The following is a 25,980-nucleotide window of genomic DNA, read 5'->3' on the forward strand; positions in this document are numbered from 1 at the left end:
ACACTTGCAGCCAGTTGACATGGATTAAAGTTGACTCAACCTCTGTCCTGTGTCCTTGTGTGTACCATATTGAGCATGGAGAAAAGAAAGAAAACCAAAGAACTGTCTGAGGACTTGAGAAACCAAATTGTGAGGAAGCATGAGCAATCTCAAGGCTACAAGTCCATCTCCAAAGACCTGAATGTTCCTCTGTCTACCGGGCGCAGTGTCATCAAGAAGTTTAAAGCCCATGGCACTGTGGCTAACCTCCCTAGATGTGGACGGAAATGAAAAATTGACAAGAGATTTCAACGCAAGATTGTGCGGATGTTGGATAAAGAACCTCGACTAACATCCAAACAAGTTCAAGCTGCCCTGCAGTCCGAGGGTATAACAGTGTCAACCCATACTATCCATCGGCATCTGAATGAAAAGGGACTGTATGGTAGGAGACCCAGGAAGACCCCACTTCTTACCCCGAGACATAAAAAAGCCAGGCTGGAGTTTGCCAAAACTTACCTGAAAAAGCCTAAAACGTTTTGGAAGAATGTTCTCTGGTCAGATGAGACAAAAGTAGAGCTTTTTGGGCAAAGGCATCAACATAGAGTTTACAGGAGAAAAAAAAGAGGCATTCAAAGAAAAGAACACGGTCCCTACAGTCAAACATGGTGGAGGTTCCCTCATGTCTTGGGGTTGCTTTGCTGCCTCTGGCACTGGACTGCTTGACTGTGTGCATGGCATTATGAAGTCTGAAGACTACTAACAAATTTTGCAGCATAATGTAGGGCCCAGTGTGAGAAAGCTGGGTCTCCCTCAGAGGTCATGGGTCTTCCAGCAGGACAATGACCCAAAACACACTTCAAAAAGCACTAGAAAATGGTTTGAGAGAAAGCACTGGAGACTTCTAAGGTGGCCAGCAATGAGTCCAGACCTGAATCCCATAGAACACCTGTGGAGAGATCTAAAAATGGCAGTTTGGAGAAGGCCCCCTTCAAATATCAGGGACCTGGAGCAGTTTGCCAAAGAAGAATGGTCTAAAATTCCAGCAGAGCATTGTAAGAAACTCATTGATGGTTAACGGAAACGGTTGGTCGCAGTTATTTTGGCTAAAGGTTGTGCAACCAAGTATTAGGCTGAGGGTGCCAATACTTTTGTCTGGCCCATTTTTGGAGTTTTGTGTGAAATGATCAATGTTTTGCTTTTTGCTTCATTCTCTTTTGTGTTTTTTCATTTAAGACAAATTAAATGAAGATAATAATACCAAAGAATTTGCGTTTGCAATCATTTTCAGGAAGAAACTGAGTTATCTGACAGAATTGCAGGGGTGTCAATACTTTTGGCCATGACTGTAGAAGACAGAAGAGGGCTTCATGCACACGATCAATGTATGGGCCCTTTGCAATAAAAAATGTCATCCTACGGCACAAGTCCACCTGCTTTGGGGGTGAAAGTGGGACCTCAAACCTCTTGGGCCCCTGAGAAGCTTTAAAGGTTGCACCAATGGTATGTCCTCTTCTGGGAGATGGAGAAGGACTCTGAGGGTATTGAAAATCAGCTATATACAAGGCGAAAAGCACAGGAAGAGGAAGTGAATGGATACTAGAATGTGTTCTACTGTTAGCTACTGAAAACCTCAGTACCCTGGAAAAATTGCAGACCACATCCAGCCTATATTACTGGGAGAGACAATCCCACAAGATAAAAATCTGAAAACTTGGATCAGGTTTCTAACTGCATATCAGGGGGTTGGAAATTGAAGGAATGATTGAAACATAGTGGTATTTTACTACTAATAATTAAAGTCATTTTCTACATTTTTAAAGGTGTCCATAGCTATCGAATGGATAGTATGTGTGAGAAAATTCGGACATCTACCAATTGATAGCAGCTAGTCTTACTTTTTAAAACTTTTCTATTCTGAAAGGCATGTAAAATAAAAAATGAAGCAACTGTGCAAATAGTCCTGGTTAATCGCCTGCCGTTCTGGGTATGCAGCTCCTGAGCATAGCTATGTATCTCAACAGTTACAGTCTACTAACAAACCCTTTGCAGACCGATCCTGCTGACAATTAACTTGTAATAGCAGCCAGGTTGCACGTTGGTCTTCTATGGTTTGCATTGACGGGGGCTGCACGGTGTAATCATTTACGCCGTGACTACAACAGATCAACGCTGTAGCCGATCACTGGGCTCAGCTATTATGTCGATGTAGTCAGAGCATCGCCCAATGATCTAAAAAAAATCATTTAAAGATCTTTTAAGACAAGCTGATGCAAACTGTATTAGGACAAGAAAAAAATCGCAGAAATATCCGATGACATGCACTTGTAGTCAATGGACCGCTGCAGCCAATCATAGGCTGCAGCGGTGCTGGCACTTTCGAATGGCGCAGACCATATTTCCGAAGCTGGAGGAATCCTCTGACAGCGTCATTCGCTAGATACGTGGAGGCACTATAAGGTGAGTAGTCCTCTGTTTAATATTTTTAATAAATCCATACCTAAAAAAAAATTAAAAAATATATATATTTTTTTTTATTGCCGTACAACCCTTTTAAATTCATTACGTAGCCACCCCTAAAGTTTGCATATTATCAGCAGGACTTCCCCTCTATACATGGGGAAGATGTGCCGCTGACAGCAATTCTTTTTATACCATTAAGCATTTTGCGTTTTTATCGTTGGTGGATCGACGACCTGTTTTTCTTTTTTTTCTTTTCTTTTTTTTTTTTTTTTTTTTTTGGTACAATGATGGGGAACAAGAGTTTTTAAGAACGGTCTTTCAAGTGATTTTCGGTTTATGTAAAAAAAAAAAAAAAAAGCCATAAGATTTGACGGCAGCACAGTACAGGTTGAGGCCGAAACAATGAAGTGAGAAATCGTCTATAGCGGCTCCTCGTTTCATTCCTTTTTTTTTTTTTCAGCCCTGTGAACCCTGAGTGAGCAGGATGTGGTGCTGCTGCATCCTGTTTCTACCCTGAGGGAAATCGTCATCACCGTGGTCTTGCTGCGGCGATGAGATCAACTGTCGTGAAAAATAAAGAGTTTAGGCAAAGTATCGGCTCGCATGTTGGATCCGATTACCCGAGGAAGTGTAATATATAACCATTTCACTGCCAGGGCTTTCAGGACTATTTTCCTGCGCAATAATGTGAACTATAACTGTAAAAATGTCACGTCCTCATACCCATCTACGTTCTGAAAGTAGATTCTTGGCAAACCAAAAAATGCCATCTGACACGTTAAGCTTATTGGCGCAATTTTGCATCAAGGCTTAATGAGTTGTATAAAATACCTAAAATGTCATGTTTATGGCTATTAATTATAAAAAATACAATATACACACACAATCTGCTTATAGACTTAGAGATACGGGCTCGCCCAGTAAGGTGGGTACTCTAAGATGTAGTCAGTGAGCGGCGATGGCACAGTAGGCACGACTTGCCGGATGGCGCGTGGATCAGTGAGTATCAGCACAGCAGAGCAGGACACACTAGAAGACAAAGAGGTAGGAGTGTGACTCATTTTAGAACTTGAGCATACTGAAAACACACATGGATAAACTGTGTTCAAAGAAGGGTCTCAAAAATATATTTAAAACAAACTCACTTTATTTGCTAATAATTAAAATACAGACGCAAACATGAACAAACAATAAGGTGCCTCAATACAACCGATAAATGCGGTCAGCATGAGCAGGACACTTTTCATTTTAGAGCCGGAGTAGGGTTGGGCCTGACATTATCAGATCGTACATATAATTCATTACAATCTTCCCACTGCTTATGCAACAGTCACGAGAAACAAGTATAGGATGCTTAACACATGTCAGTTGTATACTACAATCATCTAAGTACCTATTAGGACTTGGCTTAAGGCCGATGCCATACAGCACCCTCTACTGTTTTTACTCTAATAACAGCGACATTTTAACAATCCAAGCATATTCAGTGATATACCCTATGCCCTACACATATTACCTGCTCCGTGTCTCTCCCAATGTGCTCAGCCGTGATGGCGTGCTGTACCCGCCGGCCCCGACGCGCGTTTCACGTACTGCTTCTTCCTGGGGGTGTGTCTATGCGATGAGTCTCAGAGGTCTTATGCGGTCAACTATCCAATCAGGTTATGGAGGCGGGATTAGGTTACATGCGTCATACTGAGTACACCCACTCACTCCGCGGGACATAATAACAACCCTATAATCTAAAAGGCCACCATACCTAATCTGTCATGAAGCGGAGTGAGAAAGGGGGAATTATCATGCAACATGGACAAAATGTCTTGTTTGAAGTGTACTGATGAACGGATGGGCAGTGTGTATTGCCAACATATTGTATCCGCCCATTTACGGCCCTGCGCTTAGTAACCCGATGTTTACCCTGGTTACCCGGGGACTTCGGCGTCGTTGGTCGCTGGAGAGCTGTCTGTGTGACAGCTCTCCAGCGACCACACAACGACCTAAACGGCGACGCTGCAGCGATCGGCATCGTTGTCTATATCGCTGCAGCGTCGCTAAATGTGACGGTACCTTAACTGCAGGCCACAGTGATGAACAGGCTAAAGGTACCGTCACATTTAGCGACGCTGCAGCGCTGTGACGTCACCGCTGTGCTCTCCTTTACGGCCGGCCGGCGCTCACAGTCAGTGCGGGAAGCTGACGCCTGGGGACGTGACAGACACCGGAATGTGAGTATGTACTGTTTGTTTTTTTTAACTTTTACAATGGTAACCAGGGTAAACATCAGGTTACTAAGCGCGGCCCTGCGCTTAGTAACCCGATATTTACCCTGGTTACCAGTGAACACATCGCTGGATCGGCGTCACACACGCCAATTCAGCGATGACAGCGGGTGATCAGCGACCAAAAAAAGGTCCTAATCATTCCCAGCGACCAACGATCTCCCAGCAGGGGCCTGATCGTTGGTCGCTGTCACGCATAACGATTTAGTTAACGATATCGTTGCTACGTCACAAAAAGCAACGATATCGTTAACGAAATCGTTATGTGTGCAGGTACCTTAACTGAATACTTGGCTGCAAAGGAAAAATACACTGTTGCAGCAGTATTGTAGTGTGAACAGCACAATAGAAGATTTTGTTACAGCAGATAAACGGCTAACTGCCGGTCTGAGTCAGGAAGAAAATGCAGATAGTTGATAAACTTGGATGATGAGGCAAACGTCAGAACGAGGTAACTCATTACAAAACTTACTGACTACTCAGACTCACATAGTTGTCTGAATCAGTCTTAGGCCACACTCACACGGTCAGTATTTGGTCAGCACCCAGTGTAGACTACAGCAAATGGATGTTGTCCTGGGAGTGGAGAGCAGGACTTGGCGCTAGGCTGCGACAGGTGAGTAGCGCAGATATCGTCAAAGCTAAAGAGACCAATCTTCATCATTCTAATAGCTGGAAATGTTTTAGGGGGTATACCTGTTTAAACAAGTAATTGCATATCCATTGGATAGGTGATAACTGTTATATTGGAGTGGTGTGGGTCCCTTTGATCTACAGAATGTGAAATGTCTCATCTTCGGGCTGAAAGACTTTAATTGACCCCTTTCTGCCGTCGGACGGAATAGTACGTCCAAAGGCAGAACCCCCGCTTTGATGTGGTCTCCTTGAGACCTCTATGGTTGTTGATGTCAGATTGCTGTGAGTGCCACCCTGTGGTCGGCGCTCATAGCAATGCTGTAATTCTACTACATAGGGGCGATCTGAGCATCGTCCCTATGTAGCAGACCCGATCAGGCTGTCAGCTTCTAGCTTCCCATGGAGGCTATTGGAACATGGCAAAAGTAAAAAAAAAAAAAAAAAAGTTTTTCAAAATATGAAAAAAAAAAAATATATATATATAAAGTTTAAATCGCCCCTCTTTCGCCCCGTTCAAAATAAAACAATTAAAAAAAATTCAAACCTACACATATTTGGTATCGCCGCTTTTAGAATCGCCCGATCTATCAATAAAGAAAAAAAGCATTAACCTGGTCACTAAATGGCGTAGCGAGAAAAAAATTTACGTCAGAATTACGTTTTTTGGCCTAAAGGGGTGTTGTCAAGTTACTCAATTGCTTTAATTAGGTAGACAGCAAGAAAATAACGATCTGCTGTTATTTTCCTGCAATAAGTGCTTTTATCTCACGTAGAGTACAGCTTGTTTGCATGGAACTCGGCCACGAGTACATAATTGTTATGTTTCGGGAGAGGAGTTAACTCCTTACATCCCCATCAGTTGTTTCCAGACCATTGTATAATGCTGAGTCCCTTCGCGTGGACAAGCTGAGAGTCACGGTAGTCAAGGAGTCTGAGGTCAAAAGCCAGAAGGGTACGTCACACACAGAGAGAAGTGACAAAGGTGTAGTCAGGTGATGGTCCAGGTCTGAATACCAGGAGGAAAGCTGATCAGAGCAAAGGGAGGTGGCAAAACAGATGGTAAGAACAAGGTTCAAGGTCGGGCAGCAAAAACAGACAAAGATGAATGTACAGGTCTGAGACTGATGGCCCAATCTCATTGTGGGCACACAGGCTTGTTGTTCTACTAAAACTACAGTTCTTCTGCTTACCAGAACTGTCACTCAAGGAGAAGTTCCTGCCCTGCAAGAAACCAGAAAGTAAGGAGACTGCAGAGCTGTGGGCTGCTCAAGATACGTGAGAAGAATCGTTGACATATGGAAGGGACCGCAGCCTTTTGTAGGTCCCTGGCTGCGATGGCAAAATGGTGATAAGAGTGCACATATTCTAGTCCTGTTAATCATCTATGGGAATGAAAAGAAGTGCACCAGTTGGGCAATGCTGATGATCCCTACTGAAGTTTGTGTACTTTTTTAGAAAATGTTTGATAGAACATTAGAAAAAATGGGAGTACACATACAAAAAAAATAATTCTCACCAGATTAATATAGAGAGCCCATGCCTTTGATGATCCATTGAATATAATACCCAGGTTGATCCAGAATGTATGGCTTTGTAGTGCTGACAAATACAGTAGATTATGCACTTACATTATATCTCTTACTGTTTTCTTTTAGAGACGTCGCAAGGCAAAGAACGTGCAAGAGTTAAATGACGTAAATGGTGAGAAAGTTTCTCTGTAATTCTTTGTTGCACAATTAATATCTGAGCATATGGGGCAGACAGGGTGTTGTCCAGTTCTAAAAATAAGCGCCTCGAATTTGTTCTTGGTTCAAGTCGCATGGCAAGGCTCGATATTGACTTTTGGGATTGCTACTTCCAATAGGTGGCACTAGAGTTCAAGTCCTCTTCCTTTCTGGAGTCAATTTGCATATTGTTTTCCGAAAGGAGCATTGCAGGGCTTAGAGGTCTCCTCACATTGGCAGGCCAGGCTTGATTTGTCACTACCCACAAGGAGAAATGTTACATCTTGGATCCCGGTCAATGCCTTTCACCCAGTCAAACCAGATCTCACACTTTGCACTGATGAGGGGCAACATCCCGAAATACAGTGTCTGCAAATTGAGATTCTGGTTTGGCTTTTATGCTAAGTCGTGAGTCAAGATTTTTTTAAGGACTTATCTTGACTTCTAGGATTAATACTTCCAATAGGTGGCATTAGAGTTCTAGTCCTCTTCTTCTCTGAAGAGTGAATTTTCATATTTAATTTCGCAGAGGAGCATTGCAGGGCTTAGAGGTCTCCTTACATTGTCACTGTCCACAAGGAGAAACATTGCACCCTTGGATCCCCCCAAAAAACAAACAAACACACACTTATAGGACCTCCTATTCGTTCTGGCTGGTCTCCTGGTGTCCTCTTCCTTTACAGAACATCAGGGAGACCGCTGCAGCTAATTATCTGCTTCCAATTGGCTGCAGTGGCCATGTTCTTTCTGAACAAAAATAAGAACAGAATCTTAGCTCTTTCTTCCGTCTCGAATGAAACATAACCCACTGCAGCCAATCTGTGTTCTCGAATGTAGAGGAAACCAAGAGAGCAGCAGGAGACACTCGTGGAGTATGAGGTAGCAGACAACTGCTTTAATGTGGAACCTCGTGAACATTGTTATCAGTGGTTTCCTTTATATTGTCAGTATATTGTTTTGTACTAGATAATATTATATGTCTGTATAGACGTTGTCTATAGGATTCCACCATGTTTTCATTGTGTTTTCTTGATCTAATTTGTAGATAACGGGACTCAAAAAATCAATGACTATGAGCAGGAAATCAAAAGTCTACTTCAGAGATTCCAGGAGGAGAAGGTGGCCCTGGAGAAGGCCAACAGCCTCAAGCTGGAAGAGTTGGAACACGAGCTGAAGGGACTGGTGCGTTCACATAAAAGCCCAGATCAGGGACCAACTCAGTACTGCTGTCCGGCTTTGGGAGCTGTGACTCTTTGATACATGGACCCACGGGTCAGCAGAAAAATCCACAAGTCCAAAAATTAAAAAAAAAAAATAACATGACGTGCACTTTTGATACCGATTTTTCCACTCTTTGCAGTGTTTCCATGCCAGTCTCGGTGCATCCCAGTCTCCTGTGGTGACATTACGTCCCTTGTCATCACTACAGCAGGACCACTGAAGGCCAGAATGTACCAAGATCGGCATGGAAGAGAAGAACTCGGCAGCAGAGGTTTCTTTACGATGCCTTTTAAATCAACAGGGAAATCGGCATCAATAGCTGCATGTTTTGGTGCCAATCTGCCTGTGCGTAATTCCCTGGGGGGGACCTGCAGCAAACATGGTGCATGTCAGTAATCCGTATATGCTTGTTGCAGGCAAAGAGAGAAGCCGATGTGGAAACAGAGCAGCGGCTTTTAGAGAAGACCTCAGAAATGAAGGCTGAAATGGATGTGAAGATTGCAGGTAAATAATGTATACTAATATATATGCTGCTGTCAGGGGAAAGTGGGGATGCGCCCAATACACAAAAAATAGTCTACAAATTAATATGCATCACTGACAGCAGGGGGAGCTGAAGAGCACAGCATTGTTTTGAAGTTCTGCTTTACTACAGGACTGGCTTGGGGATATTTGCTAGGCCACACCTGCCATGGCAACCCTTAGGAATGCCATTAGTATGGGCAACATGGTGGCTGAGTAGTTAACACTGGGGTCCTGGGATCAAATACTACCAAGGACAACATCTGTAAGGAGTTTGCATGTTCTGCCCGTGTTTGGGTGGGTTTCTTACGGGTTCCCCGGTTTCCTCTCACACCCCAAAGACATACTGATAGGGAATCTAGATTATGAGCCCCAAAGGGGACAGTGCCGATAATGTATTTAAAGCGCCGTGGAATTAATGGTGCTATATAAGTAAGAAAAATAATAACAATAGTGCGTTTTGAGGGCATCACTGTCCACTACTAAAGCTACCTTGGCTAATCTCCAGCCAAACAGTTACGTTATCACCAATCTTATGTGGATTTATTTATTTTAAACGTGAAAATGTTAGTGTAGTTTTTATGTGTTATTTTATGTTATTAGCGCATACATGGTATTGTACAGTCATGGCCGTTAGTGTTGGCACCCTTGAAATGAAATTGTTCCAGAAAATGAAGTATTTCTCCCAGAAAATTATTGCCATTACACGTTTTGTTTCCTTTGTGTGTATTGGAAAAACACAAAAAAAAACAGAGGAAAAAAAGTAAATTGGACATAATTTCACACACTCCCAAAAATGGGCCGGACAAAACTGTTGGCATTTTTCCAAAATTGTGGGTAAGCAACTGTGTTTCAACATATGATGCTCATTCAAATTCACCTGTGGCAAGTAACAGGTGTGGGCAATATGAAAACCACACCTGAAACCAGATAAAAAGGGGAGACCTCAACTCAATATTTGCATTGTGCATCTGTGTGTGCCGCACTAAGCACGGAGAACAGAAAGAGGAGAAGAGAACTGTCTGATGACTTGAGAACCAAAGTTGCTGAAAAATATCATCAACAATTTTAAGGTTACAAGTCCATCTCCAGACATCTGGATGTTCCTTTGTCCACGGTGCACAACATAATCAACAAGTTTACAACCCATGGCACTGTAGTTATTCTCCCTGGACTTGGACAGCAGAGAAAAATTGATGAAAGATTGCAACACAGGATAGTCCAGATGGTGGATAAGCCGGCCCAATCCAGTACTGGAGAAATTCAAGCTGTCCTGCAGGCTCAGGGTGCATCAGTATCAGTGCAATCTATCCATCGACACTTGAATGAACTGAAACGCTGGGCAGGAGACCCAAGGGGACTCCACTGCTGACACTGAGACATATAAAAGCTAGGCTGAAATTTTTCAAAATGTACGCGAGTAAGCCACAATTTTTCTGGGAAAGCGTCTGGTGAACAAATGAATCCAAGACAGAGCTTTTTGGTACAGCACATCATTCTACTGTCTACCGAAAATGGAATGAGGCCTAAAAGGAAAAGAATACAGTACCTACAGTCAAATATGGTGGAGTTTAAAAGATGTTTTGGGGTTGTTTTGTTGCCTCTGGCAGTGGGTGACTTGACTGTGTGCAAGGCATCATGAAATGTGAAGATTACCAAAGGATTTTGGGTCGCCATGTAGTGTCCAGTGTCAGATGTCTGGGTTTGCGTTCTAGGTCATGGGTCTTCCAGCAGGACAATGACCACAAACCTACTTCAAGAAGCAGACAAATGGATGCAAACAAAGCGCTGGAGAGTTCTGAAGAGACCATCAATGAATCCGGATATCAATTCCATTGAACACCTGTAGACAGATCTTAGAATTGTTGGGAGAAGACGCCTTCAATTATGAGACCTGAAGCAGTTTGCAAAAGAAGAGTGGTCCAAAATTCCAGTAGAGAAGTGGAAGAAGGTTGTTGATGGTTACAGGAAGCGATTGGTTGCAGTTATTTATTCCAAAGGGTGTGCATCCAAATATTAAGATGAGGATGCCAACAATTTTGTCTGGCCCATTTTTGGGGTCTTGTGTGAAATTATGCCCAATTTGACACTTTTTTTCTGTTTTTTTTTTTTTTTTGTCTTGTTCCAATACACACCGAGAAAATAAACATGTTTAACAGAACATGTGTAATTGCAATGATTTTCTGGGAGAAATACTTATCATTATCATTGTAGCTTTTCTCTGATGTTTTATGCTATTATAGTAATAGGTTTTGTTGTTGTTTTTTATTATATTTCAGTTATTACAATCCTTGAATAAGAACTTAACTTTTTCCCCACAGAGCTCCAAAAAAGCTTTGAACAAGAAAAGACCTCACTTACGGTAAGAACCAAACTTAAAGGAATATTTCCATGACAGACATTTATGGCTTTTCCACAGAATTGGTCTGCAGAATGGAGGCCCCTGAAGCCCTGTCCTGCCTCGCATTCTGCTGGACAGTGAATGAATATATCTAGTAGCCACATACATCATATTCATGGCCACCTCTCCATTCATTCCCTATGTGGATGGAACAGCTAATGACAACCCCTTTAAGGTGTTTGTATGTATAATGCTCAAATACATTGCTCCCTATATATACTTTTATAGGAAACCACTACTGACCTGAAAAGCCAGCTGGAATCCCTTCGACAAAAAATTCAGCAAAGTGAGGAATCTGCCTTGAAACAAAACTACGAGAGGCATATTAAGGTATAAAGACAATTAAATGGATTCACCTTTGGTTAAAGGGAGTGTCCACTACAGGAGAGAAAAAGACATACCTCCCAGACTGGCACCATTCCATCAATGTCGCCACTGCGTGTCCCGGCGGTCACCTGACATATTCCGCTCTGGTATAATAGTGAAAACTGCAGTCATTGATTGACTGCAGCGGTCACATGACATACCAATTGGGAAATACAGCTCCAACATCCGAGGAAAGGCACTAGTCCAGGAGGTGATTATGTGTTATTTATTTATTTTCTATGGTGCACTGTAACAATGAAGAATGGATTTTCCAGTGGTGGATAATCCCTTTAATAACTAAGTTCCATCAATGACACCAGTTTGGTACCATTACCCATTTTCTATGGGTACACTCCTAAAATGGCTATGTTCAGACAGTGTAGAGGCCCATTCCATTGACAAGATGTTAGTGTACTGCCCAATTGCCGGTTTTAGCCCCTCCCACGAGGAACAACACAATCTAGAGTTCTAAAAAAAATGATCCAAAATTGTTACTTCATTGGAAATGCAAGCGTTGGGTTTATTTAACGTGTCAATAGTCGGGTAGGTGCCTTTTGAGCACCTGCATCATTTGACATAAAGCCGCACTGCATTTACGGTGTACGTGCACAGTTTAATCCTCTTGGCAAAACTGACTTCCTCAGATCTGTGTTGCGTTTCTTCCCTTGCAGCGTGTTACTCATTGATATTCACGTTGAAGTTGCAGTAATCCTATTCCTTTGATGATCTCTCCGCACTTGGGTGTGTTTTGCATTCCAAGCCTCCCTCTAGTTATACACATAAAGGGCCGGCTTGTATTTTCTGAGCCAGGGTCCCCTCTATCAAAAAAAAGTTCAAAAGTTTAACATTTTAATCGTTTACATTTTTCCTCTTATGTAATGCTTGTTTGTTTTAGGATTTTGTGTGCCGATGTTGGAATCTGCTTAGTTTCAGTTCACATCATGTTGTGCAAAATCTCCCAAATCAAACGCCCAACCGTTGTTCATGTTGCCAATGTGAAAGCAAAATTATATTCTATATGATTTACTTTTCTTAGTGAGGTGCCTTCAAAATACTTTAAGAATATTTTTGTTTCATGGATTTTGAGGGTATGTGCACACGTAGAAGTGGTCCACTGCGGGTTTTTCCGCAGCGGATTTCATAAATCTGCAGTGCAAAAACACTGCGTTTTTACTGCGGATTTATCGCGGATTTTGTGCGGTTTCCACTGAGGTTTTACGCCTGCGGTTTTCTATTATGGAGCAGGTGTAAAACTGCTGTGGATTCCACGCAAAGAATTGACATGCTGCGGAATGTAAACCGCCGTGTGCACTGCGGATTGCATTTCCCATAGGTTTACATTGTACTGTAAGTGCATGGGAAACTGCTGCGGACCCGCAGCTGCGTATCCGCAGCGTGTGCACATACCCTTAGACCTCGAGTTACAGGATATAATTCTGGCTCCCTGCAGCCACCACTAGAGGGAGTTAACTGCATACTGATTTTACAAAGAACTCATTGATGAATAAGTATGCATTATACTGCCTCTAGTGGTTGATGTAGGAAGTCAGAATCTTACAGTTTTAAAGAGCACCTTTCAAACTGGGCACTTTTTGCTCCTATTTTATGTCATGGTTAGGACATGGTTAATGTTCTGTTCTCTCAGGGTTAATGTTGTTGGCCTCGCTCCAAACTAGGTTTTGCTGTCAGCTATACGTTCTGTTTAAGTCTGTGTGCCTGACCCCTGGAGTGTGTGTTCGGTTTGCATAGTGTTTCCCTTGCTCTTTGTGCGTTACTCTGTTTGTTTGTTCTTCTGGATTTCTGACCTCTGGCTTCCCTTCTGACAATCCCGTCTCACTCCTTTGGTACTTTGTGATCTCCTGGCTCCGATCTTAGTTTTTGACCACTCTCTTGTGATTATCCCTTCTCTGCACCCTGGCGTCTGGCTCCGCCCCTGACTACCTCCCACTCTGTCACATGTTTCAGGTCCTGTTTGTAACCAGGTTAGTAACCCAGCATTTTGCTCAGCTCCCTTGCTGCTGTGTGCAGCGTTCCCCACAGCAGTATTACCCGGGAGTCATGACATTTTATTTGCTCGACTCCCCTGTATAATTTTTTTTGTTCTTTTAAAATCCAATATACGGTTCAAAACTTAAGGATCTTTTATTTACTGTTAATTTTTATGATCTCTATGAAGGGGGTGTGGCTCACTGGATCCTCAGGGGTGTGTCTTTAGGCTGCTTTGCATTTTTACACTGTTAGCCACGCCTCCTGGGTAAAAGACAAAGCCTCCTGCACTACATAAAAAGGCCCATAATTCTGGAACTGTATGGTGGATTCATTTAAAAGAAAATGGAATACTGCTCAGGGAAGAAGTAGAAATAATATAAAAGCACTTTTAACCTGGTTATATATCTTCTTTAAAGGGATTGTGCAGTCAGATAAAGGAGTCTTTAGTGATTACACTTACAAGTATACTTTTCCAGTATCTTGATAACAGCGCTAACTAGGAGTTTTTGCAAATCGATCCATATGACCCAACGTCATTGTTGCAGCGTTGTTACATCTGACATTGCGACATGCCAGCAAATCAAAATAAGTAACACACATATAGGTAACTTTCCACCCGTCTCATGACCAGTGACCTGCTTAAAGGAGGCAGGTCTGTGTGGCTTACTTCTATAGTTCTACAGTCTGGCTGAGTCAAAGCGCTGATTTGGATGGCCAGCCCCCTCGAAGCATTGAGCTGGATGGCCAGCCCTCTCGTAGCACTGAGCTGGATGGCCACCCCTCTCGAAGCACTGAGCTGGATGGCCAGCCCTCTCGTAGCGCTGAGCTGGATGGCCACCCCTCTCGAAGCACTGAGCTGGATGGCCACCCCTCTCGAAGCGCTGAGCTGGATGGCCACCCCTCTCGAAGCACTGAGCTGGATGGCCAGCCCTCTCGTAGCGCTGAGCTGGATGGCCAGCCCATTCGAAGCACTGAGCTGGATGGCCAGCCCTCTCGTAGCGCTGAGCTGGATGGCCACCCCTCTCGAAGCACTGAGCTGGATGGCCACCCCTCTCGAAGCACTGAGCTGGATGGCCAGCCCTCTCGTAGCGCTGAGCTGGATGGCCACCCCTCTCGAAGCACTGAGCTGGATGGCCAGCCCTCTCGTAGCGCTGAGCTGGATGGCCAGCCCATTCAAAGCACTGAGCTGGATGGCCAGCCCATTCGAAGCACTGAGCTGGATGGCCAGCCCTCTCGAAGCGCTGAGCTGGATGGCCAGCCCATTCGAAGCACTGAGCTGGATGGCCAGCCCATTCGAAGCACTGAGCTGGATGGCCAGCCCTCTCGAAGCGCTGAGCTGGATGGCCAGCCCTCTCGAAGCGCTGAGCTGGATGGCCAGCCCATTCGAAGCACTGAGCTGGATGGCCAGCCCATTCGAAGCACTGAGCTGGATGGCCAGCCCTCTCGAAGCGCTGAGCTGGATGGCCAGCCCTCTCGAAGCGCTGAGCTGGATGGCCAGCCCTCTCAAAGCGCTGAGCTGGATGGCCAGCCCTCTCGAAGCACTGAGCTGGATGGCCAGCCCCTTCTAAGCACTTCAGTGGTTATTCGCTGAAAAATAAGAGGATGAAGTTCCATTTCTGTGCCGGAAGACATCCAACAGTTCAGAACGACTGGCACTGATATCAGTAAGTCCAAGCGATTTTCATGGAGCAGTTCTACAAGTCATCTTGTCTTTAAGCTTCCAGGACGCAGCGCTGTTTCTGAGCCACAATCACATACTCCGTTCATTGAGGCCAATGCTGCTCCTTTGTTTTCTCATGATATCACCTTTATGGTATTTACTAAGGATCATGGGAGCCCCGGAGAGTTCTGGGAGCAGGAGCTGCACAGCTTGTACTTTGTCATCGAGCTGAAAAATAACCTGATCAAGGAGAAAGACAAGAAGCTACTGAACCAGCAGGGCATGGTGAGTGATAGCAGAGTGTTTCTGTGCCTCTCTTATAGAGGTCAGAGGGCTTGTTTTTTGTTGGACATGTTGTACTTTTGAAGGACACCGTTGATTTTACCATACAGTGTACTGGAAAATGGGGAAAAAATCCAAATTGCAATTTATTTTTTTTACATATAATAAAACTGACTTGCCATTATAATTCACCATGCCTGTACGAGTACACAGATACCAAACGTATAGTTTTTTTATTTAAGTGGTGAAAAAAAAATTAAGTTGGAACTTTTCTCTACATTTTGTGAGACCCATAACGTTCTCTTTTTTTCTGGTTCTGTGGCTGTGTGATGGCTTATCTTGTGTGCCTTGAGCATATATATATATATATATATATATATATATATATATATATATATATATATATACACACACACACACACACACACACACACACACACACACACACACACACACACACACACACACACCATTTTGGGGTAGATACGATGTTTTGATTGCCTTTTATTGCATTTTATTTCAATGTTGCATTAAAAAGTAATTGTCGTTTTAATTTTTTTTTCTCTTTATTCCGTTTATCAGTTGGATTAATTTATTTATTATTTTTACAGATAGGACATTTCTGTATGCAGCAATACCAAATATTTTATATATTTTTTTAAAATTGTCTTATTTTTAATGGGGCAAAAAAGGCGATTTGAACTTTTGGGGGATTTTATTTTTTTAAATTTTTTTTTTTTTTTTTTAAAACGTCAACATTTTTTTCTGTATTTTAATTGCTTCATGGTGGCTTTTAAAGCACATTATTCTCTGAATGCTACACAGTCAAAAATGCATATAGCTGGAGCATGATACGTGCTGCCATGTTACCGATTCTGTGTGTTGTCGGCAGATGGAGAAGATCCTCGCACTGGAGGAGAAGAAGAAGATGCTCCAGCAGGAGAATGAAGCTCTGCAGGAGCGGACGCAGAAGCACTCCACCATCGCAGTGTGAGCCCGCCATCCGATTCTGTATTCTTATTACCGCTCAACATTGTTAGATTATTATCCAGGAATTTTGCATATTCAAAGCGACAAAAAGCAAACTTCTCCCATTTACGTCAGCCCATGATAAACGTGAAATGTCCTTGTCCTGCTTCAGTGCACCCACAATGTTGTAGTAACCAAACTATGATGTGGAATATTGTCAAATTTAAAAAAAAAAAAATACATTTTTTTTTTATAATTATTTTTTCGCCACTTAATTATTAAAGGAAACGTGTCATGTGAAAAAAACACTATTAACCTGCAGGATAATGGCGTTCTGAAACTGCCCGGCGCCTGCACTGAAAGCCCCACTGCCGGGAGCTTTCAGTTATAGAGGCGTGGCCAGCGCGACTGAAACAGCGCCTCACCCCTGACTGACAGCCAGTTCTAACGCTGAGCTGGCTGATAGCTGCACGCCTATGATTAAATGCCCGAGGCTGCCGGGAGAAATAAACCTCATTTCCTCCTGGCAGTGGGGCTCTCGGTGCGGTATGAGCATGCTCAGAACATTATTAACCTGTAAGATTAACCCCATATCTGCAGGTTAATAGTGTTTTTTTTTTTTTATACGTGACCGTTTCCCTTTAATCTTTTGAAAATAATAAAATAAAACCTTTAAAAAAAAAATCCTATTGTTTTGCATCCGCAGCTCTGTGCAGATCTATGCATTTCCATGGTAACTGACAACAAGCAAATGGTAAATAGCAACATGCCAATAATCACGTAGGGTCAGTCATGGGAAGATCTGTACTCGCTAAAGACGGGTTTTACCCTGTGAATGGAGAATTTTGAGAATATAAGATCCGTCCAGGAGGATGAACTTTTTTCCACACTTCTGTGTGATTGACCCAATACTAAAGTTATAGTTTTACAACAAATGTTTTTGTTTTTTTTGTTTGTACCAACATATTTTGAGACCATGACGTTTATTCATTAGTAAAGCTGTGTTTTTTTTTTTTTTGTTTTTTTTTATTGGTAGTATTTTGATATCCATAGATCATTTTGATCGCTCTTTATGCCATTTTTTTGTGAGGCAGGTCTTGTAATCTTATCTCTATGGCATTCACATGCATTTGTGATGGTTTGAAAGTGTGGACTTTTTACAGGCGCAAAAATACCACTTTTTTTCTTTTTTAACTGCACTTGAAATGAAAGAATACACATTTCTTTTTAGCTTGTTTAACCCCTTCATGACCCAGCCTATTTTGACCTTAAAGACCTTGCCGTTTTTTGCAATTCTGACCAGTGTCCCTTCATGAGGTAATAACTCAGGAACGCTTCAATGGATCCTAGCGGTTCTGAGATTGTTTTTTCGTGACATATTGGGCTTCATGTTAGTGGTAAATTTAGGTCAATAAATTCTGTGTTTATTTGTGATAAAAACGGAAATTTGGCGAAAATTTTGAAAATTTCGCAATTTTCACATTTTGAATTTTTATTCTGTTAAACCAGAGAGTTATGTGACACAAAATAGTTAATAAATAACATTTCCCACACGTCTACTTTACATCAGCACAATTTTGGAAACAAAATTTTTTTTTGCTAGGAAGTTATAAGGGTTAAAATTTGACCAGCGATTTCTCATTTTTACAACGAAATTTACAAAACCATTTTTTTTAGGGACCACCTCACATTTGAAGTCAGTTTGAGGGGTCTATATGGCTGAAAATACCCAAAAGTGACACCATTCTAAAAACTGCACCCCTCAAGGTGCACAAAACCACATTCAAGAAGTTTATTAACCCTTCAGGTGCTTCACAGCAGCAGAAGCAACATGGAAGGAAAAAATGAACATTTAACTTTTTAGTCACAAAAATGATTTTTCAGCAACAATTTTTTTATTTTCCCAATGGTAAAAGGAGAAACTGAACCACGTACGTTGTTGTCCAATTTGTCCTGAGTACGCTGATACCTCATATGTGGGGGTAAACCACTGTTTGGGCGCACGGCAGGGCTTGGAAGGGAAGGAGCGCCATTTGACTTTTTGAATGAAAAATTGGCTGCACTCTTTAGCGGACACCATGTCACATTTGGAGAGCCCCCGTGTGCCTAAAAATTGGAGCTCCCCCACAAGTGACCCCATTTTGGAAACTAGACGCCCCAAGGAACTTATCTAGATGCATAGTGAGCCCTTTAAACCCCCAGGTGCTTCACAAATTGATCCGTAAAAATGAAAAAGTACTTTTTTTTCACAAAAAAATTCTTTTAGCCTCAATTTTTTCATTTTCACATGGACAACAGGATAAAATGGATCCTAAAATTTGTTTGGCAATTTCTCCTGAGTACACCGATACTTCACATGTGGGGGTAAACCACTGTTTGGGCACATGGTAAGGCTCGGAAGGGAAGGAGCGCCATTTGACTTTTTGAATGAAAAATTATCTCCATCGATAGCGGACACCATGTCGCGTTTGGAGAGACCCTGTGTGCTTAAACATTGGAGCTCCCCCACAAGTGACCCCATTTTGGAAACTGGACCCCCCAAGGAACTTATCTAGATGCCTAGTGAGCACTTTAAACCCTCAGGTGCTTCACAAATTGATCCGTAAAAATGAAAAAGTACTTTTTTTTCACAAAAAATTTATTTTCGCCTCAATTTTTTCATTTTCACATGGGCAATAGGATAAAATGGATCCTAAAATTTGTTGAGCAATTTCTCCCGAGTACGCCGATACCTCATATGTGGGGGTAAACCACTGTTTGGGCACACGGCAGGGCTCGGAAGGGAAGGCGCGCCTTTTAACTTTTTGAATGGAAAATTAGCTCCAATTGTTAGCGGACACCATGTCGCATTTGGAGAGCCCCTGTGTGCCTATGCAATGGAGCTCCCCCACAAGTGACCCCATTTTGGAAACTAGACCCCCCAAGGAACTTATCTAGATGCATACTGAGCACTTTAAACCCCCAGGTGCTTCACAGAAGTTTATAATGCAGAGCCATGAAAATAAAAAATAATTTTTCTTTTCTCAAAAATGATTTTTTAGCCTGGAATTTCCTATTTTGCCAATGGTAATAGGAGAAATTGGACCACAAATGTTGTTGTCCAGTTTGTCCTGAGTATGCAGATACCCCATATGTGGGGGTAAACCACTGTTTGGGCGCACGGCAGGGCTCAGAAGGGAAGGCACGCCATTTGGCTTTTTAAATGGAAAATTATCTCCAATCATTAGCGGACACCATGTCGCGTTTGGAGAGCCCCTGTGTGCCTAAACATTGGAGATCCCCCACAAATTACCCCATTTTGGAAACTAGACCCCCAAAGGAACTAATCTAGATGTGTAGTGAGCACTTTGAACCCTCAAGTGCTTCACAGAAGTTTATAACGCAGAGCCATGAAAATAAAAAAAAAAAAATTATTTTCTCAAAAATGAATTTTAGCCCGCAATTTTTTATTTTCCCAAGGGTTACAGGAGAAATTGGACCACAAAAGTTGTTGTCCAGTTTCTCCTGAGTACGCTGATACCCCATGTGTGGGGGTAAACCACTGTTTGGGCACACGTGGGGGCTCAGAAGGGAAGTAGTGACTTTTGAAATGCAGACTTTGATGGAATGGTCTGCGGGCGTCACATTGCGTTTGCAGAGCCCCTGGTGTGCCTAAACAGTAGAAACCCCCCACAAGTGACCCCATTTTGGAAACTAGACCCCCAAAGGAACTTATCTAGATGTGTGGTGAGCACTTTCAACCCCCAAGTGCTTTACAGAAGTTTATAACGCAGAGCCGTGAAAATAATAAATACGTTTTCTTTCCTCAAAAATAATTTTTTAGCCCAGAATTTTTTATTTTCCCAAGGGTTACAGGAGAAATTGGACCACAAAAGTTGTTGTCCAGTTTCTCCTGAGTACGCTGATACCCCATGTGTGGGGGTAAACCACTGTTTGGGCACACGTGGGGGCTCAGAAGGGAAGTAGTGACTTTTGAAATGCAGACTTTGATGGAATGGTCTGCGGGCGTCACATTGCGTTTGCAGAGCCCCTGGTGTGCCTAAACAGTAGAAACCCCCCACAAGTGACCCCATTTTGGAAACTAGACCCCCAAAGGAACTTATCTAGATGTGTGGTGAGCACTTTCAACCCCCAAGTGCTTTACAGAAGTTTATAACGCAGAGCCGTGAAAATAATAAATACGTTTTCTTTCCTCAAAAATAATTTTTTAGCCCAGAATTTTTTATTTTCCCAAGGGTTACAGGAGAAATTGGACCACAAAAGTTGTTGTCCAGTTTCTCCTGAGTACGCTGATGCCCCATGTGTGGGGGTAAACCACTGTTTGGGCACACGTGGGGGCTCAGAAGGGAAGTAGTGACTTTTGAAATGCAGACTTTGATGGAATGGTCTGCGGGCGTCACGTTGCGTTTGCAGAGCCCCTGGTGTGCCTAAACAGTAGAAACCCCCCACAAGTGACCCCATTTTGGAAACTAGACCCCCCAAGGAACTTATCTAGATATGTGGTGAGCACTTTGAACCCCCAAGTGCTTCACAGACGTTTACAACGCAGAGCCGTGAAAATAAAAAATCATTTTTCTTTCCTCAAAAATGATGTTTTAGCAAGCAATTTTTTATTTTCTCAAGGGTAACAGGAGAAATTGGACCCCAGTAATTGTTGCGCAGTTTGTCCTGAGTATGCTGGTACCCCATATGTGGGGGTAAACCACTGTTTGGGCACACGTCGGGGTTCGGAAGTGAGGGAGCACCATTTGAATTTTTGAATACAAGATTGGCTGGAATCAATGGTGGCGCCATGTTGCGTTTGGAGACCCCCTGAAGTGCCTAAACAGTGGAAACCCCTCAATTCTACCTCCAACACACCCCTAACCCTTATCCCAACTGTAGCCGTAACCCTAATCACAACCCTAACCCCAACACACCCCTAACCACAACCCTAACCCCAACACACCCCTAACCCTAACCACAACCCTAATTCCAACCCAACTCTAAGGCTATGTGCCAACGTTGCGGATTCGTATGAGATTTTTCAGCATCATTTTTGAAAAATCCGCGGGTAAAAGGCACTGCGTTTTACCTGTGGATTTACCGTGGATTTCCAGTGTTTTTTGTGCGGATTTCACCTGTGGATTCCTATTGAGGAACAGGTGTAAAACGCTGCGGAATCCGCACAAAGAATTGGCATGCTGCGGAAAATACAACGCAGCGTTCCCGCGCGGTATTTTCTGCACCATGGGCACAGCGGATTTGGTTTTCCATATGTTTACATGGTACTGTAAACCCGATGGAACACTGCTGCGGATCCGCAGCGGCCAATCCGCACCGTGTGCACATAGCCTAATTCTAAAGGTATGTGCACACGCTGCGGAAAACGCTGCGGATCCGCAGCAGTTTCCCATGAGTTTACAGTTCAATGTGAACCTATGGGAACCAAAAATCGCTGTACACATGCTGCGGAAAAACTGCACAGAAACGCAGCGGTTTACATTCCGCAGCATGTCACTTCTTTCTGCGGATTCCGCAGCGGTTTTAGAACTGCTCCAATAGAAAATCGCAGTTGTAAAACCGCAGTGAAATGCGCAGAAAAACCGCGGTAAATCCACGATAAATCGGCAGCGGTTTAGCACTGTGGATTTTTCAAATCCGCTGCGGAAAAATCCGCATAGGACCAGAATACGTGTGCACATACCGAAACCCTAACCCTAGCCCTAACCCTACCCCTAACCCTACCCCTAGCCCTACCCCTACCCCTAACCCTAACCCTACCCCTAACCCTAACCCTAACCCTACCCCTAACCCTACCCCTAACCCTAACCCTAGTTCTTACCCCAACCTTAGTGAAAAAAAAAAAATTCTTTATTTTTTTTATTGTCCCTATCTATGGGGGTGACAAAGGGGGGGGTCATTTACTATTTTTTTTATTTTGATCACTGAGATAGGATATATCTCAGTGATCAAAATTCACTCTGGAACGAATCTGCCGGCCGGCAGATTCGGCGGGCGCACTGCACATGCGCCCGCCATTTTGGAAGATGGCGGCGCCCAGGAAAGAAGACGGACGGACCTCGGGCGGCCAGGTAAGTATAAGGGGGGGAGATCAGGGCACGGGGGGGCGTCGGAGCACGGGGGGGTGGATCGGATCATGGGGGGGGGTGGATCGGAACACGGGAGGGAGGATTGGAGCACGGGGAAGGATTGGAGCACGGGGTGAGGGATCGCTGTGCGGGGGGGGTGGATCGGAGCACGGGGGGGGGTCGCTGTGTGCGGGGGGGGGGATCGGAGTGCGGGGGGGTTTGATTGCAGCACAGGGGGTGTGATTGGTGCACGGGGAAGCGGACAGGAGGACGGGGGAGCGGAGCACAGGACGGAGGGGAGCGGACCACAGATCGGGGGGCTGGGGGGGCGATCGGAGGGGTGGGGTGGGTGCACATAAGTGTTTCCAGCCATGGCCGATGATATTGCAGCATCGGCCATGGCTGGATTGTAATATTTCACCAGTTTTTTAGGTGAAATATTACAAATCGCTCTGATTGGCAGTTTCACTTTCAACAGCCAATCAGAGCGATCGTAGCCACGAGGGGGTGAAGCCACCCCCCCTGGGCTAAACTACCACTCCCCCTGTCCCTGCAGATCGGGTGAAATGGGAGTTAACCCTTTCACCCGGCCTGCAGGGACGCGATCTTTCCATGACGCATATGCTGCGTCATGGGTCGGAATGGCACCGACTTTCATGACGCAGCGTATGCGTCAAAGGTCGGGAAGGGGTTAAAGATATTTTAACTTTTTTTTTTTATTATTATTTTCTTTTTAACAATTTACCACTTTTTAGTCTCCTTTAGGGGTCTTGAACCTGCTGTCACTTGATCTCTGGTATAATACACTATTGTCCTGTGAGCAATCTCCTTTTAGGCCGTGCCAGTGACCGGGGTTCACAGCGGGCATCCTCCGCATATGAAGGCGTATGAAGCGTGCTTTGACATCTGTAAGCACTGTGCGCCCTCTAGTGGCAGCTACAGGAAAAGCAGGAGAAGTGCACAGCAGCCGGCCCACCCCTGACCATAGGCCACATAGTAATGGCGTGGTTTGCCGCTGCGATTTCCCAGTGTCTTCTGCCACTGATCTCCTAAAATTCCACTTTCTATTGAATTGTGTGCTGGATTCTCAGACTCCCTGATATAACGGACGTGAATTAACCCCGCCATCCCCATTGTATTGCAGGTGTATGACAGAGGAACTGTTGAACACCAAAGCTGCCCTAGAGAAGGAAGTACAGCTCCGGGAGCGAATTCAGCACGACAAGGAGCAGCAAGTGTACCGGACAGTCAGCGGAGATGGATCCCGGCCATTCTCCTTGTCTTTATCCTCACAGGACGTAGCTGTTTTGGTGACTTAGACCAAAGAGCAGCGGAAAGAACGGACTAATAATCGTTCAAGGATCATTTTATACCCAGAGAACCGTCGAACCGAGCGTCCTCTCTCCCGGACAGGATCAGAGGCGACATTTTATTTATTACTTTTAATTATAAAAAAAACCCAATAAACCCAGTTCTTGTCACTGGAGTCAATGACTGAACTAGTGCATCACCCCCACTACTACTCCTATCATCCATCTCCTTCCACTGTCACTAATCCGAAACTGAAGAACACAAGTGTCATTAAACTCGCTAGATCTGCGCTCCATGTAACTTCTTGTGCTCTTATGGTATTTCTAGAGATGATCTTCTGAGCGAGAAGATCAGAAAAACTAAGTCCGGGGTCTCGGACCACCACTGATCTGCCGAAATAATGGGCTTTATACAACCGGCAGGGCGGACTCTATGCGGGCACTTGGTCAACAAAGTCCCACTGGGCCCCTCTTTGCTTTCTATTTTTCATCCTTTTTTTTTTTTTCATTTTTCGGTTGCTTCTGTTTTTTTTCAGTGCTTATTGTTTCCAGTATTTTCTGTTTTTATTACCATTTTGAGGTACATAAAACTTTATTGTCGATTTTGTATTCCTTTTTTGGGAGGCAAAGTGTTTAAAAAAAAAAATCCTGTGATTTAAGTTCTTTCCATTTCTGCCTTTTACCCTATGAGATCGATTAAACTATCATTTTATTAGTTCGGACAGTCACACGGTGATACCAAATATGTTGATGTTTTACACTTTTTTTTTTTTTTTGTTCCAAGAAAATGGATTGAAATAAATTTTCTTTTTTTATCCATTTATTTTATATATCTGTTTCCCTTTTTTATTTCACTTTTTTTTTTTTCTTTTTTACAGATGACTCCGAAGATCACTTTTATAATACAGTGTAATTCTGTAGTATTGCAGGGTATTATAAAATAACCGATCTCCCACAAAGCCAAGGCGCGAGGATGTCTTCAGTAAGTCTTAGATGTTGTTCGGGAGCTGCTAGAAGCCAGAATCGACTCCTTCACCAGTTTCTACCCTCTTAGATGCTGGTGTCATGGTTGAAAGTGGCACTTAAGAGGTTAAACTGCTGCGATTAGAGCTGGCTACAATTGCAGGAAATAGACTTGGTTGTCAGCTGTATAACACAGCCGGCACCCGTGCTGTGCGGAGCGAGAGCAGCTCCTGAGCTCCCTCCATGTGGGGCGGCACTATCCCCGGGAACCTGTAGACCTTTTTTTCCATCTAGAGATTCCTGCACTAAAATGTTAACAACCTCTGAGCACTGCCAAATTTAATACAGTGCCTTGAAAAAGTATTGGTACCCTGTGAACTATTCAATTTTTTTTTTTTTTTTCAAATTTATATTTTTTAAATAATTAGAAAACCATTTATCGTTTCCTTTACACTTCCCAAATACTTGCTATTGTGTGTTGGTATATCACATAGAATCCCAATATAATACATTTAATTTTGTGGGGTATGAATACTTTTATAAGGCGCTGTATAAGCACGCTATAAGGATTCATTCCAGAAATCGTAAAAATTGATGCACAGGACCTGAGCCTGCAGCCAGGTCCATATTCCGTAACCGACTCTTACCCGCCAGCGTCTGCTGCTCCCGTTTTCATTAGCTGGCGGGCACAATGTTGTTTGTGCGTCACGCCGATATGACGACGTGGTTCCAGCCCAGCTGATCAATAGAGGAGCCATGGAAGCAATCGGGTAAGAGGCCATTCACAGGGCTGCCGTCCAGCGGCCACAGAATACTGACCTGACTGCTGGGCCGAGGTCATGTGAATTGATTCTCTCATGTCTACCAGTTATTCACAATCAAGACTACACCAATGTGGTCTCTACTGGCTCTGGCATGGCAGGGCCTAATAATAAAGTTATGATGGTAGGAAACTTTGTTAGTCCCCTTCTTGGTAAAAAAAAAAAAATGCCATCAGCACCCCATAAATCGAGTTGCAGGAGCATTTATAGGGCTATGGTGGTGGTTGGACACTTTGCACAGCCACCGATCAGCTGTTTGTAGCACCCGGATGTAAATAGAGTGATAGAGCACATCACTGTTCCGTCACAATGTGTAGTAGCTGC

The 25,980-nt window shown here is 43.5% G+C and overlaps 1 protein-coding gene across 1 annotated transcript in view; it reads left to right on the plus strand.

Moving 5' to 3' along the window:
- Window positions 1-24,700, plus strand: part of CCDC69 (coiled-coil domain containing 69) — a 47,269-nt gene extending 22,569 nt beyond the window's left edge. Inside the window, exons 2-9 of the mRNA XM_069763550.1 lie at window positions 7,013-7,058; window positions 8,127-8,263; window positions 8,719-8,806; window positions 11,146-11,186; window positions 11,454-11,555; window positions 15,406-15,525; window positions 16,415-16,512; window positions 23,707-24,700. Coding sequence (XP_069619651.1) covers window positions 7,013-7,058; window positions 8,127-8,263; window positions 8,719-8,806; window positions 11,146-11,186; window positions 11,454-11,555; window positions 15,406-15,525; window positions 16,415-16,512; window positions 23,707-23,881 — 807 coding nt within the window. The 3' untranslated portion in view covers window positions 23,882-24,700. The remainder of the gene's footprint in view (window positions 1-7,012; window positions 7,059-8,126; window positions 8,264-8,718; window positions 8,807-11,145; window positions 11,187-11,453; window positions 11,556-15,405; window positions 15,526-16,414; window positions 16,513-23,706) is intronic.
- Window positions 24,701-25,980: the final 1,280 nt, after the last annotated feature.

This window comes from Ranitomeya imitator, chromosome 4 (assembly GCF_032444005.1).
Source record: "Ranitomeya imitator isolate aRanImi1 chromosome 4, aRanImi1.pri, whole genome shotgun sequence".
Taxonomy (NCBI): Eukaryota; Metazoa; Chordata; class Amphibia; order Anura; family Dendrobatidae; genus Ranitomeya; species Ranitomeya imitator.